At 35.6% G+C, this 18,970-nt stretch overlaps 1 protein-coding gene across 2 annotated transcripts in view; it reads right to left on the bottom strand.

Moving 5' to 3' along the window:
• CRPPA (CDP-L-ribitol pyrophosphorylase A) overlaps nucleotides 1-18,970 on the bottom strand; it is a 211,844-nt gene that overhangs the window by 93,300 nt on the left and 99,574 nt on the right. For both annotated transcript variants that reach the window (XM_066353923.1, XM_066353925.1), the window contains exons 7-8: nucleotides 16,097-16,189; nucleotides 15,123-15,215 (exon numbers count right to left, since the gene is read on the bottom strand). In XM_066353923.1, coding sequence (XP_066210020.1) covers nucleotides 15,123-15,215; nucleotides 16,097-16,189 — 186 coding nt within the window. The remainder of the gene's footprint in view (nucleotides 1-15,122; nucleotides 15,216-16,096; nucleotides 16,190-18,970) is intronic.

Below are 18,970 nucleotides of genomic sequence, written 5' to 3'. Positions count from 1 at the left end.
AAACAAAGTTCAAAATATTGTTAATGGCACGAAAAACCTAGCACCCATCAAGGTAAAATTCAAAATATCTAGCAACTGGTCAAAAAATATCAAGTGTGCAAAAAAAAGCAGAAAAATATGACCCATAACTAGAGCAAACATTAATCAAACCAAATCAACTTAGAAGTGACACAGATAATAGAATTAATAGAAAAAGACATTAAGGTCATTTTACAACTGTGTTCCAGGTGTTCAAAAGGCCACAGGAGAGAACGAGCATGGTAGGTAGATAAAAGGAAAATGTAAAACAGACTGAAATCTAATTTCTAAAGAGGAAAACAAAATCTGATTAAAAAATAAATAACATCATTGGAGGGGTTAACAGCAGATTAGCCATGGCAGAAAAAAGGATTAGCGAACTTGAAAATATAGCGATAGAAAATATTTTAAACAAAACTGGGAAAAAGGAAATAAAGACTAAGACTCAAAGACTAAAAGGAAAAATAAACAGAGCATCAGTGAGATTTGGAGCGACTTCAAACAGCCTAATACACAGGTAGCTAAAGTCCCAGGTGAGGAGAAAGGCAGAACAAATAATGAAAACATAATGGCTGGAACATTTCTAAGTTGGATAAAAATTTTAAATCAATGTAACCTGCGTGAAATATATACAGACAAAAAACTACCAGGCAAATGAAGATGCAAAAAAAAAAATAGGACCCATAGTAAAGAAATAAATACATGACTTACAACTGACTCAAAAACTGATAAAGATGTTCAAAATAACAAAGACATTAAAATTATAACTGCATCCCATATATTCCAAAGAAACAGAAGATATAAAAAGCCTCAAATCAAACTTGTAGAGATGAAAAACTACAATGCCTATGATAAAAAAAATGCCCTGTATTATTTTTTAATTGAGGCCTGGGCATGTCTGCACACACAAGTGGAGGAATGAGGTATACTTTCAGGGCATATGTGTACTGAGCTCAACTGAATGGCTAGTAGGCTAAGAAACATCTGCTTAGCACATGCATTCATGACGGTGGCAAAGCCAGGAGAGTGACACAGATCAATGAGTGAAATATCACACTATTAATACACTGTAATCTTACCATATAAGTCTGAAGATAACTTTTGTTCAATATTATAAATATGACAAGACCACGGTCCACTCACTTTCTGACTTCTGGATCCACTGAATTAAAGAGGATAGATTACAAGAAAAAATACTCTTCTTTAACTATTAATATGAGAACTAACCATTATGTCAATCAGTTTATCTCACAATCTAAATAAAGTGCAGAAATAGACTAGGAAAAGAAACCTCCAACATAATCATTGATTCAAAGTTTTGTCTTTGTCAAAATACCTAATATTTCTTATTAATTAAATATGGAAGTAAAAGCTACACATATAAACTATAAGATAAATTAATGCTCCTACATGCAAGTTTTGTGCTTTCTTGATTTAGTAGTACTGCATTGAAAATTTACTTTGAAGTAAATTTTTAAAATGCCTCTTCCAAAAATGTTTGAAAATCACCCTCTATATTCAATTTATAAGAGAAAAATTAAGCCCCACTTACGAATAAAAAACACTTCAAAGTTTAATTCTACCTTTTAGAGTAAAAACAGTAAATGAATTAAAGGAAGACCACAAGTAGTCATTTATTGACACAATAAGGTACACTTCCTAATATAAAGCATGAAGATATGACTCACAAAAACTAAAAACAGACATCTTTAAATTTAAAAATTTTAGTTGTTGCCTTTTTCTAAAAGACAAAACGGAAAAAAAAATTGAACTACCAGAATGTAAAGAGGATGGCATAAATCAAAATAGTAAAATTCGTAAAAATATACATTTATACATAGTAAATAATGGGTTAAAAATCTCTGATAGAACTAGCATTATTATTCTCCTGAATAGAATATAGCTATTACATGAGATGTAATTTCTACTTAGTGCTTCATACCCAGTCCCCTTCATTTCTGCAAGTCACCACCAAGCATCTATTTGCGGTGGGCAGCCCTTAGACCGGGTGGGATAGGAGACATCATGACTAGGAAGGTCAAGGTAAGTTCAAGTCAGTCAACACTTCTGAATGCCTACTCACACTGTGTCGGGACAGGGGGCAAGGAGCTGAGAACAAGGGTATCAAGGAAGGACTCCAAAAAGAAATAATGGCACTCAGATTTTAAAGATAACAAGAGGCCCTGGCCGGTTGGCTCAGCGGTAGAGCGTCGGCCTGGCATGCGGGGGACTGGGGTTCGATTCCCGGCCAGGGCACATAGGAAAAGTGCCCATTTGCTTCTCCACCCCCACCCCCCTCCTTCCTGTCTGTCTCTCTCTTCCCCTCCCGCAGCCAAGGCTCCATTGGAGCAAAGATGGCCCGGGCGCTGGGGATGGCTCCTTGGCCTCTGCCCCAGGCGCTAGAGTGGCTCTGGTCGCGGCAGAGCGACGCCCCTGAGGGGCAGAGCATCGCCCCCTGGTGGGCAGAGCGTCGCCCCTGGTGGGGGTGCCGGGTGGATCCCAGTAGGGCGCATGCGGGAGTCTGACTGTCTCTCCCCTTTTCCAGCTTCAGAAAAAAAAAAGAAAGAAAGAAAACAAGAGTCAGCCAAGCAAACACTAGAAAAATGGTGTTTCATGTAGAAAAACTCACCAGAGGAAACAGAGTTGTCAGGTAACACGGCGCACGTGGAAATTAAATAAGGACCATAAAATTTAACAAGAGCCAGCTCAGCCCAAGCCTTTATGATCTGTCTGAGCTTTGTCCAGTCAGGCTGAGGAGCCTGTGGAAGATTTCAATATGGAGAGTGGCTTGATCAATTTAAATTAGCAAAATTTGTCATGGTAGCTACAAGGAGGTCAAAATGGAAACAAAAAGAAACTTTTGGGCAGGAATAGATATAGTTCCTGGAGGGGAGAAGATGAAATCAAATATTTTAAAGTTCATGCATTTGAACACTCCGTGAAAACAGAGAAATAATTAAGACTAGAAATAAAAACATAGAAGTTGATACATGAGCAATCCTTTAAATCATGAGGCTTGATGACTCAGAAAATATACATCCATTAAAGAAATGTCAGTACAGAAAAATACAGATATTTTAGGTAATGGTATTAATTCACTGTGGCATATTCATTTAGAAATGAAAAAAATATAAACCAAAGTTTAGGAAACAATGTTCTCTGGGTCCAATCCAACCTCCTCTTTTCTTTTTCTTTTTTTTTTTTATTTTCTTTTTATTTATTTTATTTGTAAATAAAGTTCCATTGGAATAGAATACTGTCACACCAATTTTTAAAATCTTGTCTATGGCTGCTTTCGCACAATGACAGCAGAGTAAAATAGTTGCAACCAAGGCATTAAAGTCGCACAAAGCTTAAAATATGTCCTATCTGGCCCTTCACAAACAAAATGTTCCAACCTCTAATATAAAGAAGTTATCTCAAATCCAGGCAAAGAAAATGGCCTGGGTTATCTATGGCAAAGTGAGAGCATGCTACGAAATGGTTTTTTAAGATCCTTTTCTCCTCTAACAATGTGGTTTCTATTACTTGGAAAGGGCAAGTATTGACATCCCTAATGAACATCATGTGGCAAAGTGTAACGAACACGAGGCATATTCTCAAACTGAGATAATGGCATCTCTGATCACCAACTCTCAGGACTGCTCTGAGGATTAAAAGGGATCATGGATATTAAAGAAAAGAATGGTGAGTCATTATTTCAAGCATTCAATAAGTGCCTGTACTTATTAACGTTAACTTAATTATACTAATAATATGCATTAGCAGGCCACATTTGTTGGGGAGGGGCTGAGAATTAAAGCACATCAGGATTTCTAGCTCCTAAGAATGAGATGAGTGCGAAATACCAAATCATAGCTGGAGTCTTGTTGGTTAAGCAAAAATCTCAGAACTTTGTTGTCCACAAAAAATATATTAAATTTTTCTGAAAAAATAGAAATTTATACTTCTCTCTCAAAACATCTAGAAATGGATATAATACTCTTAAGTACTCAGAAGAGACATGCAGGTGACTTTAATCAGTCCTGTCATTCCCAAATAAGAATTTTCCAGTGCTGACCTAAGATCATGTTCGCAACACTTGCTGCATCCCACCTTAGCGGGTACCAGTGAATCAAGGACTCTAGCACTTAAGCAAAATAAGTTAAGCTTCAAAAGCCCATAAAATAAAACCTCTCATGCCTGGAAAATTGAACCTTACTAAACTTTTCCAAACTATCACACATTAGGAACAGGGTTCAGTCCAAAGCGTGATTGGATCAAGAAGCTTTTTGCACTGAATCCAACACCTTTCTAAGCTTTTAATAAAGAAATAGTTCAGGCTTTCCAGAAGCTGTGAAAGTAATCTATGTTTGGGAGGCTACAGCCTTTTATTCTCAAGGGGAAGTGCTTAGGCCTGGTAATATTCTTACGATCTCCCTATCTACTAATGTTTTGACTCCTGGACAAGTGGTTTTTGTGTTTTATTTTGTGTTGCAGAATATAAAGCATTTAGTACAGAAAAAAATCATTAAAAACATGATTATACAAACATGAGATAAGACTTGGCAAAAGCACTGTAAAATGCAAGATACATATTTTAAATTGTGCCTCTAACTGGAATTCTATTAAAATTCAGCATTAAAGAGGCCTTGGAGGAGTGTAACTTGCCTTTCAAAAAAGGCTTTAGGATAAGCTTTTTTTTTTTTTTTTGTATTTTTCTTAAGTTGGAAACGGGGAGGCAGTCAGACAGACTCCCGCATGCGCCCGACCGGGATCCACCCGGCATGCCCACCAGGGGGCGATGCCCATCTCCGGGTCGCTCTGCCGCAACCAGAGCCCTTCTAGCGCCTGGGGCAGAGGCCACAGAGCCATCCTCAGCGCCTGGGGAAACTTTGCTCCAATGGAGCCTCGGCTGCAGGAGGGGAAGAGAGAGACAGAGAGGAAGGAGAGGGGGAGGGGTGGAGAAGCAGATGGGCGCTTCTCCTGTGTGCCCCAGACAGTAATCCAACCCGGGACTCCCGCACACCAGGCCGACGCTCTACCAGCGAGCCAACCAGCCAGGGCCTAGGATAAGCTCTTTTATACATACAACAAACATACACACTTATAACACACATACACAAAGAATAGAAAGTTTGTGAATGTAAGAGAAATCATTCTAATTATCTCTGTCAACAAAGTGGGGATAATTATCGGTCTACTAAGCCTGCAGAAACAAATCAAAAAATCCCCAAAGGCCCCATCTTACTACCACTCATCCAGTCCCACAAGAGATCAAACTGGATGTATTTTCTCTCTCTCATTAAATAAATGCCTATTCTAAGTACTTCTATGTCTTAAATACATCTTGGTTCCAGCTCTTTCTACACATCAATCTAGAATTACTGTAGTTTTAGCCACCATCATGATTTCTTGGACTAATGAAATAGCCTCCTAACTAACCCCAGCGCATTGAGGAATCTCTCTTTAGTATCTTCTCTGTGAAGCATCCAGATTGATGTGTAAAATGCATATCTCACCGTATCAGTTTCTACTAGGCAGTGATGTGTTAGAGATTGAACTTCAAATGCCCGCCTTGACCTAGACTCGCCTCATCCATGCTCCAGTGCTCCCCAATATGTAGTTCGTTCTGTTTCTGATCCACTGGTCCTTTCTAGTTCTCATTATTCTTATGTGCTACTCTTACCATATAGAAATCTTATTTCATCAGCCACTCAGACAACTGGATTCTGATCAGTCTTCCAAATTTCAGCTTTCTCTTGTTATGATTAAGAAGATCTCTCTTGATCTTCTATTCCAAGCTAACTTGCCTCCTCAAGCAGACCTACTTCAAGTCATTACCTTGGGGTGGTGAATAGAAGGGCCAGTGACCAGAAGTCTGTGAACTCCCAGCCACTGAATCACTTCCCAGTCTAACTCTGGTCGTCTTATCAAGTTCATATTATTGAAAACCTTCATTTTGGAAAAAGAAAGAAATATTATGTATTTCCTTACTTAACTGATTAATATAAAGTAATCTGCAAAATTAGCTTATATAAAATGCCTCATTCTTCTAAAGTAAAATGCAGATATTTAAAGGATTAAATATTAGGTAGGCAACATGTATATCAAAATATCTTCATATAGAAGTTTCAAAAATGTTACATAAGTCTATAGTAAGCAATCAATTAGGTAATAAAGAGAATAGAATATAGTTTCCTGTTCCCTGTGTAGGGATACAGTGCTACTAGATAGCATTTAAAGTGAGTTTTATGTGAATTAACAAGATGTATCAGTGTGAGCTCTAATGATGAAGAAATCATTTTCATAAGACAGTTGCCTCAGCCAGACATGGAAAGATAGAGTCTTTGGGAGAGAGGAATGGGTCAGGGGAAAGATTAATCTTGCAATTGTTATGAAAGAGAGAGGGGGGGGGGAGAAGAAATGAATACAAAAAGAGAACTAGACTTAACCTAATAAAAACCAAACTATAAAAAGGAGATAAATAAGAAAGGTACAAATTTAAGACAAACCATAAATATATATTTATATATTTATATATATCCCTATACAGGGATCAGGATTATAGAAAAGTCTCAAAAATGGCTCACAAAAGAAATACCATACCACTTGATTCCTATTTAACATGACTAATAATCTGAATTGTTCTACTATATCTATATATAAGAGACATGCATGGTAGCTCACACAAAAGTAAAAAGTTTGTGTATAACATACTGTAGCATAGAAAATAGTTTTAGAAAGAGAACCTACTTGGATGTCTTCAAGGGCATCCTACTCTGTTTCCAGATAAAGATTCTAAGCTAAATTTCAGAAACATAAAGAACTTGGCCAGACTGATAGACACAGGTTACTTGCAGACACAGTTCTTCTACCTTGAACCTCACTCCAGTTCAGCATCCTTACCATGACAAAGATCTCTTGAAACTGACATAAGTCAATTCTTTCTATTTAACACCTCCTTTACAACAATATAATTTATTTTTCTTTCTGAAGTAAAACCCTTTTTAATATTATAAGCAGTCAGGCTTTGTCACATTTATATTAACATATGTATTACATTAAATAATTACAAAAGTAAAACATTTAATTTTAAGATATTAAAGAATATTAAAAATATGTGGATCCATCTTTGTAAAGAATAGCATAATACAATTAAGCTAAAGAACATTTTCATTATTTAAAATAAAATCCAGTATATATACACACACAAAAAAAAATCTAATGAAATTCCCAGGCATATATTTTGAAAAATTGAAAAACCAAACTAATTGTTCAATTTCTTTTCTAGAACTAAAATTAATGTAAGCTGCCTAACAAAGAAGGCTAGTTTTATTTATTTCACTTTCTGTGCATTTCATGTTAAACTGTACTCTGATTTACTAAGGCAGCACTGGCAAATAAATCCACACACAATTCTGCTCATTTGACTAAGCTCAATAAACTATTTAAACAGGAAAATAAATAGTAATTCCAAACCTGGTGTTTAATCAAGAAAAAAATTATTCATAAAACACAGAAAAAGTCATCTGGAATTAATTGTATTTGCATATTCCATTAGAACATAATTCTATCTGAAAATGAATAATCTATATTCATTAACAGAGAGAACCCTAGGAATGTGTGTTTTGTGAGAATCATGTCTTTACACATCATCAGTTATATGTACTTCACAATTAATCTTAGAAAATTTCTATATCCCACAACACACACTTTCCAGTGACCATTTAGCCACAAGCAAAGATCTCCTAAAACTTAAAATAACAGTTAATTCCTTCTATTCAATTCCTTCTATAAGAGTGACTTCATCATTCCTCATCATTGTGTTAGATATGAATCCCTTCATGACAGAAACAGCAAAAAGGTTCTAAAAGTATTTCGAACCAGAATTGTTTAGATTTTGTTATTGATTTAGACAGGAAATACCTGAGACTTACTATATTAGCAGAAAACAAATGAAAATATTTGTAGAATTTGTGAAAGTGATTGCATTTCTCCCACTGAAGCAATGTATAACCATAAAGAGAAAACATGAACGTATCTTAAGTGAAAACATTCTAAAAATTCAACATATAATGAAGTTATAATTTTCTGAAGAAAAAAATAAAAGTACCCATAAAGGTACAGTAGCAACATGATTGAGAAGGAAGTACAAGAGGTATTCGAACTATGTTCATTCATTGCCTATTAAACATACATAAAATAACTGTTCAAAAATATATACAAATAAACTAGGGCTATGTGTATATATGCATTTTGTATACACATATATGTATATATTTTTGATACATATATTTATTTATACTTACACATATATACACATAATATATTATCTATACACATATATATAAAGGTCTACCAGAAAGTTCTGTCTGTTTTGGGAATAAAACAAAATACAATTTTTTCTTACCATCAATAAACTTTATTAAATAATATATTTCCACACCAATCCTATCTTCCGAATATGGTCCAAAATGGTTTGCTGAGCTGAATTAAGCCTTTCTGCGATCTCCGATGTTGTCAGAAAAGGATCTTGCTCCAACATGGTCTTAACAACATCGTCATGGATCAAAGATGGTCGCCCAGAACATGGCTTATCAGAAAGGTCGAAATCACCTGTTTCGAATTTTTCGAACCATCTTCTACATGTCCTATCAGAAACTGGACCTTCACCAAACACTTTCAATAAATTTATACATGCTTCTGTAGCATTTCTTCCTTGTTGAAATTCATATACAATACAGTGGCGTAAATGAACTTTATCAGTAGCCATGGGTACACTATCGCTTCACAAATAAGACTAACGTGAATCAACTTTGTTTTAGTTAATTTGCTATGTCATATGTATACATTAAGTGATAAAAATGTATACATATGCACCAAATAAACATGTGCTTACGTGTCGAAACTTGTGATAGAAACGGACAGAACTTTCCGTTAGACCTTATAAAAACCCAATAGGAAGCAGCGAGAATTATTATAATAGTCAGCTCTCTTTTGTTTGTTTTATAAGAACTTATGCCTTAAAAATACATTTTTTTAGCCTAGTGGTAATACAGTTAACAAGAGAAAGCATATAGAACAATGGATACATGCCTAGGATCTGGTAAAAAATTTAACAGGATCACAGAGTTCTATAAATTAAATTCAATAAAGGCTCGATACCCTGTGAAGCTAAAGTAAGAACTCATTAGCATTTAAAAGAAGGAATCTATATGTTTTTCCAGTTGTCATTTGTTCTTTATTAGGAAGAAATATTGAATACATATATGTGTATATGTATATTTTTAATCTTGTTCCATCTTATTATTTAACACATTCATGAGAGCATAAAAGTAACAAATGTATTTGATACATTGCATATTGGATTGATTCAGTTCCTGACTTTGCCACTGGTGAGCTGTGGATCCTTCTGGAATCAATTTACATCTCTGTGACAGTTTCCCCAGATGTGAAAGTATCAAGTGTCAATGGACAGTGGTTTTCTATTTTTTTATTTGCTGACATGTTCAAAAATTAAACATTCTGAAGTATTTTAAATATCATATACTCTGATCTGTTATGTTAATAAACGACTACTCAGTAATTAGAACTAAATTAGGTACTTCTGGAGATTTATTTATGTTTTTCAAAGCATTAAAATTCCATATGATCATTTATGTTTTGCTGTAGTGAAGTCATGAAGAGATTCTTATCTCTCATAAAGCAGCAATACAATCGTCTACATTGCCAGAAGAAAGCAGAACTCCTGTGCAATTGGCCAGTCAGTCACCATAAAATTATTTTGTATGGAAAAGTGAGAAACTACTTCACTAAGCAAGATTAAAGAGTTTGTTTCATTGCTCGATTATGAACTTCTATACTGCTACCAAAAATTAGGGGATATTTCAAAATGAATATGAAATGATAAAATATCCCCTAATTATCGTGAGTAGAATATTCAGATTTGTTGCCAAATACTTCCTGCTTTTAGAAATTAACTGTTTCTTTAGTGCCTAGTATATGAATCAGCTATGCTTATTGAAAAAATAAGCTTTAAATAATATGTTGTCCATTATCTCATCTGATCATAGTACCAAATTATGTTTTGTGAAAATCTTGCTAGATTCAAATAAACCAAGATCCCTATATTAATTTGTGAATTTGTGAAGGTATTTTTTGCAGAGCTTTACACAATTTTAACCAGAAAACAGCTATAGTTACTTTTGTCTCCTGAACCTCTCTTTTCTATTGTTATGGGGGGAAAAAAACCCAGCTCTCTAATCGTTCATTTCTAAGCCAGGAACTTAACCTATAATTTATTCTCAGCCCTTTTGAGTTTTGTTGAATTTAGGTAAAAGCCCATGTTCTTTTGGAGTGATGTTTATAACAGAAATTTTATAAAATCACTTTCTGGCATTTTAATACATTTAATATATTATTGTACATTTATATATCTCTTGAGCATTCAGTCTAAAAAGACGCTAGCAATGCTATAAACCCTTTGGTAACCACAAAGAAGAGAAGGCTAACAGTAACTTCAGTCAACTCCGGATAAAAACTTTGGCTTCATGGTAACTTATACGATAGACCAAGCAGCATCAGAAATCACATCTGAAAAGGACTACCAAACGTAATTGCTGCACTCTTTAACTTTTCAAAAGAATCTGTTGGACGTTAATGTTTATAAGTTTTTCTTGTTAAAAGACATAGAAAGGTATCTAATTTTTTTATGCCAACCAGTTGCAAGTAAAACAAAAGTGTGTTTTTTTTCTTTCAAGTAGGGAGTATTCTCTTAGTACAAGGTGTGCTTGTTATCTGAGTATGTGTTTCTAAGGGCTTGCAGTTAAAAGACTGCATATGATACAAAATACACACACAGACTGACTAAGAAACAGAACACTTATAGAGTGAACCCATCCATCTCTGCTCTCTTTAATACTGCCATTGATTTTAGCCCATAGTCAACATTACCATCGGTAAGTCTTCAGCTGATTGTAAAAACTTGGAAAATTCTGATAATTCAATATAATTATCATGAAATTAAGCTATATCTACCAAAGCATGTAATATCATTAAGTTATCAAATTAACATTGGTAATTAACTCGTACTCAACACCATCAACAAATGAGAACTTGACAATATTATACAAGTGAAAATATATAAAAAGAAAATAAGAATGGAAGTCCAAAAGGGCATGTTGAACATCAAAGAATTAATAAAGGATATTTTTACAAAACTAAAAAAATGTCAAAAATATTTTGCAAAAATGACCACTTGAAGAAAATTACAATATATTATCACATAAAGTTCACAAAATTAGGCAAAAAAAGTTCATATTTGCAAAATAACCTAACTTTCTTTAATAGAAGATAAAATAAAATTATTTTAATAGCTATCTTAATTCTTTTAAAATAAAGTCCCTTTTAAGAAATTTGCCTGGCCCATGGTGGTGCAGTGGATAAAGCATCGACCTTGAATGCTGAGGTCTCTGGTTCAAAACCCCAGACTAGCCTGGTCAAGGCACATATGTAAGTTGATGCTTCTTGTTCCTCCCCCTCTTCTCTCTCTTTCTCTCCTCTCTAAAATAAATAAATAAAATCTAAAATAAAGTTCCAATTACATTTTTCTACTTTTCATGTAAAATATTGTTCCTTCCTTTAAGTTCCTCTACCTACCCCAGTTGAACTTAGATAACAAAAACCTCCTACATGAAATGTTTCCTAACCCAGTTCACTTTCATAAAAGTCAGGGAGAAGTTGGGAGATGTTGACATTTTAACAACTGAGTCTTGTGTAGAACCTGAAATAAAATCTAACTATGCTAACTATCCATTCTTTATTTCATCTTCCCAATGATTTGCTCTGTCCTAAGGATACAGACTCTAAATAAGGTCAAGTGACATTTTCCTGTTAATTTTAATAATAACCTTCATACGTTAATATCAGCATACGGAGTCTACCTATGCAATAAGAAAATAATGGGTGAACAAACAATTATAGAGTGACAACTCTCCAATGAAAGTAGACTTGACTTGGGGTAGTGAACACAAAATACAGTATACAGATGATGTGTTGTAGAACTGAGCATCTATTGAATAATTTTTTTAAATTTATTTTTACATTTTTTTTTATTTATTCATTTTTTTAGAGAGAGGAGACACAGAGAGAGAAAGAGACAGGGAAAGAGATAGAAAGAACAGAGGGAGGAGCAGGAAGCATCAACTCCCATATGTGCCTTGACCAGGCAAGCCTGGGATTTTGCACCAGCGACTTCAGCATTCCAGGTTGACACTTTTACCCACTGCACCACCACAGGTCAGGCGAACTGAGCATCTAAAACCTGTATAATTTTGTAAACCAGTGTCACACCAATAAATTCAATAAAAAGGAAAAAATTATAAAGTTAACCTTTTACAGTGCTTATAGTATATAGATTTATAGTATACAGACTTATAATACTGTTCTCATACTAGTTCTGAGAGACATTTCCTTCCTAAATAGAGGACTGTCCATCTGTTTCCTTAGTTTGATATAGACCACAAAGTAGCCAAGTGAATTGCAGCATTTACTGAAATACATAAAATAGAATTCAACACAGGTCAACAGAAAATTAAATTCAAATATTTATGGAAACAATACAAAGGACGGAGGTTGAGATACAACAGTAGAAATGAAATAGAAATAACAAATTTAAAAGCTGTGTGTGTGTTTGATAAAGAGATGCAGTGGAAAAGGTAGAAGGAAAATTCAGAAGTAACACAGATTCCCTCTTGGGTGCCTACCGCAATGTCATTGCTGATGAGAAAAGTCAGTTGACAGGGAATGTGCTCTTGGGATAGATCTGATATGCCAGGTATTCGAGAAGACAGAGGTATGAATTCAAATGGAAGTCGCTAATAAAATGTTGGAAAATATATGACTGAAGCTTGGGAATCAGATTAAAGTAAGAGAGGTAAACTTTGAGTCATCTCATCCACACTGGAAATAAAAGGAGCTAGACTAGTGAGTGAAACTAACATAACATCGTGTGCCTGCCGAGGGCTCTGCACTGTGATATCAACTACACTCTGCATTCATTCATTTTCATCCTTAATGACTTAAGGGGTAAGGTTTTTAGCCTCCTTTCTAAAATGAAGAAACCATATAGTTCTTAGTTTTTTCTGAGTTACTTATTTCACTCAGTATAATGTTATCAAGGTCCATCCATGTTGCTGTAAATGATCTGATGTCATCATTTCTTATGGCTGAGTAGTATTTCATAGTATGTGGGACATAAAAATGAGACTCAGGGACATGGACAAGAGTGTGGTGGTTACGGGAGGGGGGGAGAGGGAGGAAAGAGAGGGGGTGGGGGAAGGGAGGGGCACAAAGAAAGCCAGATAGAAGGTGACGGAAGACAATTTGACTTTGGGTGATGGGTACGCAACATAATCAAATGTCAAATTAACCTGGAGATGTTTTCTCTGAACCTATGTACCCTGATTGATCAATGTCACCCCATTAAAATTAATCATAAAAAAATAAAAAGCAGAATTAACTCACCTTAAAAAAAATAAAATGAAGAAACCAAGCCTCATACAAGTTAAGAACCTTGATCAGGCCCTGGCCGGTTGGCTCAGCGGTAGAGCGTCGGCCTAGCGTGCGGAGGACCCGGGTTCGATTCCCAGCCAGGGCATACAGGAGAAGCGCCCATTTGCTTCTCCACCCCTCCGCCGCGCTTTCCTCTCTGTCTCTCTCTTCCCCTCCCGCAGCCAAGGCTCCATTGGAGCAAAGATGGCCCAGGTGCTGGGGATGGCTCTGTGGCCTCTGCCCCAGGCGCTAGAGTGGCTCTGGTCGCAACATGGCGACGCCCAGGATGGGCAGAGCATCGCCCCCTGTTGGGCAGAGCGTCGCCCCCTGGTGGGCATGCCGGGACCCGGTCGGGCGCATGCGGGAGTCTGTCTGACTGTCTCTCCCTGTTTCCAGCTTCAGAAAAATGAAAAAAAAAAAAAAAAAAAAAAAAAAAAAGAACCTTGATCAAGGGACCAAGGGATTCTGAGGTCCAAGCTCTTGCTTGTCACAGTACTATAGTCCCTCTTTAGAATAACATCGGGGAACATTGACTACATAAGTTTCAAAGTAAGTTATAATGTGGAGAGAGAAAGAGAGAGCCAGACACAGAACTCTGAACTTACCACTATCCCACAGAGACTTAAGAGCCTTCCAGCGCTGGGTACATTTCATAACGTTCCTTAAAAACCTCAATTAAAACATCTCTATTTCTGGTAAAATCAGTCACGTGTGGAACTTGGGTTTCCATAATCAGCAGGACCCAAGGAACTGTGCTAATTTGTTCATCCTTGCACTGCTTAGTCTAGAGTTACCTATCTGTAGTGCAAACTAGCTTTATTCTGTATTAACAATTTTACCTAATGAAGAATTAAATTCCCACACCGTGGAACAGGCCTGAATTTTAGAAGCTTGGCAGTTGCTAAACACCTTTTTTGAGCATTTTATGTTTGGAACCCCTTCCCACAGCCAAATGCTGTAGACCAGATCAGCTCCTCAGCGAGAGCAGCACGCGTGACCTGTGATATTCTTTCTTCCTGGTTTTGCTCTCTGTACTAAGCGTCACACCTTCTGTCATTCACAAAAAGATCTCGTCAATATTTTTACGGGCTATTCTTTTAGGGGCTCTCTTTGATCTGTCACTCACTCTACTTTGGCTTGTCCATAGAACAGAGAAGATGAAACTACCTAAGATGATAAATTTTCTTCCATTTGATTTTTTTTCTCATTTTTTTTTAACTTTGGGATTTCCTCTCTAATGGCATCCTACTAATATGCTAAATAAAGCTAGTTCACATTATCCAAACAACCAGTTAACTCAGCAAAATACTTTGAAGATTTCATGAAGAAAAAGAAATAAAGTTGGTTGCTAGGCTGAATTACATTGTATTTCAAACCTGTCAGGTCACCCGAGTAAGAGCAGGCGGTCATAGAAATCATAGCGAGAGAGAAAGCTCAAGAATCCACAGAGAATTTCCTCTTAGAGGTTTGGATTGATATCCTCAGTTTGTAGAAATTTTGCTAAATGAAAAGTTGAATTCCAAAAAGGGAAGTAAATGTTTGAAGAGAAAAATCTGTATTAATTCACTTACTGAAATAACAACAACAGGATACAAAATGGAAAGATTACTTTCTTTAAGTATAGTCAGTAATTTCTGGGTCTCTTCAAAATCAGAGGTCAAAACCTGAAAGATCAAAAAAATAAAAGGAAATAAAGAAGTTCTTAAATGACTTAAATGTTAATTCAAGGCGAAAACATGGGAAATTTTTAGATAATCATTCAAAATAGATATAAAGCCAAATTTTTAATTTTCAATCAATTTTAAAAAATACCCATAAGTTTATACTTATTATAATTAGTACTACTTATTAGTTCAACCCTGTGTAATCTTATGTGCTATATACCAACTGTAAGACAGAAAATTTAAAAGTACTGTCAAAAGAAATATCACCATCTTCTCATCATGGAAATCACCATGTTTGAAAATGTTTTATCCCTGTTTCAAAAGATAAAATATAAAATTTCCAAACACATATTAAATAACAACTCATCTATCAAAATCTTAAAGTCCAGCCCTGGCTGGTATGCTCAGTGGTAGAGTATCAGCCCAGTGTGTGGATGTCCTGGGTTCGATTCCCACGTGGCCAGGGCATACAGGAGAAGTGCCCATCTGCTTCTCCACCCCACCCTCTCTCATTTCTCTCTCTCTCTCTCTCTTTTGCTTCTCCTCCCCTCTTGCAGCCATGGCTCAATTGGAGTGAGTTGGTCCCAGGTGCTGAGGATGGCTCCATGGCCTCCACCTCAGATGCTAAAAAAAAATGGCTCTGCTGGCAATGGAGCAAGGGCCCTAGATGGGAGCACATCGGCCCCTAATGGGTTTGCTGGGTAGATCCCGGTTGGGGCACATGCAGGAGACTGTGTCTGCCTCCCTTCCTCTCACTAAATTAAATAAATAAATAAATAATCTTAGAGTCCAATATTCAATAATCAGAAAGTAAAAGTTCTCTCCCCCATTACATTTATAAGATCCTCAAGTGCTTTCAGTGACTTGTATTTCCTACTTACATTCACACAAACAAAATTGAAGCATTGCTCTAAGGTGCTTTGTTGAAGATCCTTGCCAACATGACACAGAGACCCCGATGTGACTTTTACATGCTAGGAGAGAAAGTAGAGAAAAAGAAGAGTTTAAAATTAGATAGAAAGACCAAATGTGAGCATAAACAACCTTGTTACAGATGAGCACAAACTTGCTATAGGCATGAACTGTCAAGGTCTATATGTAAAGATAAAATAATTCAGGCTAAAGTTTATGAGGCTACCAGGAAAAAGGCATTTGAACTTCTCCATAAATGATTATTGTTTTAGTAAACAAAGTTATTGGGAAATTTGTTCAGAAAAAAATGTAGAAAAGGCATAGTATATGTTCCGGAACAGGCAAGTAGCTCTGTTCTTTTTCTTATACAAAGAATGTATTGCAGGAAAAGTTTAAATAACACTAAGAGGCTGGTTAGACAGGGATCGTTAGAGGATTCTGGAAGCATGTGACATTACTACAGTCACAAAGAATAGGTTTAACAAAACCTGGAATGACTAGAATCAGGGAAAGCCACAAGAAGTTATCATAATAATATGTGGTAGAATAAAGGGTTGAACTAGGGCAGTGATAAGATAAAAGAAGAGACAGAGATCATTATGGCACAGTAGTCTTGCACTAGATTTTGAAGGAACAGCATGTATATTATAAAAGCTTACCTAATAAAGTTTTTGTTCCACACAGTTTAATAGTCTAATTTCTATTTTTGTATTACAATATAAACCAATTAATTACTAAACAAGGGCTCTGCTATAATGTTATCTCTGCTATAATTCCACAGGAAGTCACACTTCGGTGGTTAACACTGGCATTACATTTAGAATGCTTTGCAATTTACAATCCTAAAACACACAGTATACACCTTAGTGAAGTATCAAATTCTGTAATTCTTAGTTTTTCCAATTAAGAATATGCAGTTTAATAAATATACATACATATTATATAAATATGTTGTATAATTCTCAGTTTAAATCTAAAATTGTGAATTGGTCAATAAAGTATTCTAAATCTACTTATATTCTATTCCAATCTTAACCATCCAACTCGACTCTTCAACAAAAATATTCTTAAACTTTAAGGCAAGCCTAACCTGTGGTGGCGCAGTGGGTAAAGCATCAACCTGGCATGCTGAGGTCGCCTGTTTGAAACCCTAGACTTGCCTGGTCAAGGCACTAATAGGAGTTGATGCTTCCTACTCCTCCTCCTTTCTCTCTCTCTCACTACCCCACCCCTCTAAAATAAATAAAAATTTTCAAAACAGATTTTAAAAAAAACCTCTAAGGCCATTTTCCTCTATTGTCACAAACACTGGGCTCATTCCTACCTGTGATGGCCAGCCCATATCGACTTCAATATATACTTGTTTCCTTATTAGCTATTATCAATATAGATATATATTTCTTTCAATTATTAACAGTTAATAAATATGACATAAACTCTTAGAGAATAGGATAGAAATAGAAAGCACAGTGCCCAGCCACAGTGTTAATTATTATTATTACAATGTATTTGTTCTACACCTGTATCATGTAATAAATTTAAAAACTCCAATTAAAAGATAAAGTCATTTATCAACGGATGCTCACAGACTAAGTCAGAAATCCACACACAGTATTTTTAAAAGAGGTATAAAATATTAGCATTTTAGTACCCCCTTTAAAAAAACCCACACATAAAAACAAAATTACAATTTTTTTCCTCCTTGAAATTGAGACTCTTTTAATAATTGCTTCCAGTTAAGTGTAATTCTTTTATTTGGTCTTACTGCTTTCCTCCCAACCAGAAACAAACAATATTTTCCATGCTTGAGTAAAGAAATTTAGATTTCACCTAAATATAGCAAAAGAGTCTTTGACACCTTTAATAAACAAAGACAGCATTAGACAATGCTATTCGGTTGTTTATGAAAAAGCTCCACAGCGTCATCTTCTGCTGTCATTCCCAATGTTTCCACACTCACGCACAACAAATGGAACAATCTGCTGGCTAGAAGAACTCCTTGTTCTGTAAATATTTTGGTTCAAAGAACATTTAAACAAAATTTAAAACAACCTTCCAATGTATTCAGTAAAATTAAAGAAATATACAAAAAATAAAGTGAAATGCTTTCCTAAGGATTTAGTAAAGATCTAGTATTAACTAAATGCAAACATCTGCATATGCAGAACACTATTCAAAGCATGAGTTTTAGGAAGGAAGATAGGTTGTCAGAAAAAAAATGGTTTTCATTTCAAGAAAAGTTAAGGCAGAACTAAGGCTAAGAGGTTTTGGTTCAAGTCCCATGAGTCAGAGGTTTGAAAATGTGTTGCACTTTTTACAGATGGAATATGTTGGCTGGATCGATTTTTCACCTCCCTGCTCTTCAAACAATGGCACTAGTGTGGGTATAAACAAGGGAACTGGAGAGACATGCATTTTCATTCCACTCTGTAAACAACACTAAGAATTAAAAGTCACGGTTGTCAGGGTCTGGGGTGTGGGGAGAATGGGGAGACGTGGTTCCAAGGGTACAAAGTTGCAGTCATGCCAGATGAATACATTCTGGAGGTCTAATGTACAGCATGGTGGCTGTAATTAACAATACTCTATTGTGTACTTGAAATTACTAAGAAGGTAGAGATAAGTGTTCTTAACCAAAAAGCAAGAAGATGCTAACTATATGAGGTGATGGATAAGTTAATTAGCTTGACTCTGGTGATTATTTCAGAGTGTTATTCAAATATCAAGTTGTACAACTTAAATATATACATTTTTTATTGGTCCCTTATACCTCCATAAAGCTGAGTGAAATCTTTCTATAGTGCAAATCTAGATTTTAGAAGGGAGTCTTCTGCAGCTACGAC

The sequence above is a fragment of the Saccopteryx leptura genome, chromosome 12, assembly GCF_036850995.1.
Source record: "Saccopteryx leptura isolate mSacLep1 chromosome 12, mSacLep1_pri_phased_curated, whole genome shotgun sequence".
Classification (NCBI taxonomy): Eukaryota; Metazoa; Chordata; class Mammalia; order Chiroptera; family Emballonuridae; genus Saccopteryx; species Saccopteryx leptura.
Note: the sequence above shows the minus strand (reverse complement) of the source record. Positions and strands in the feature narration are given on the sequence as shown.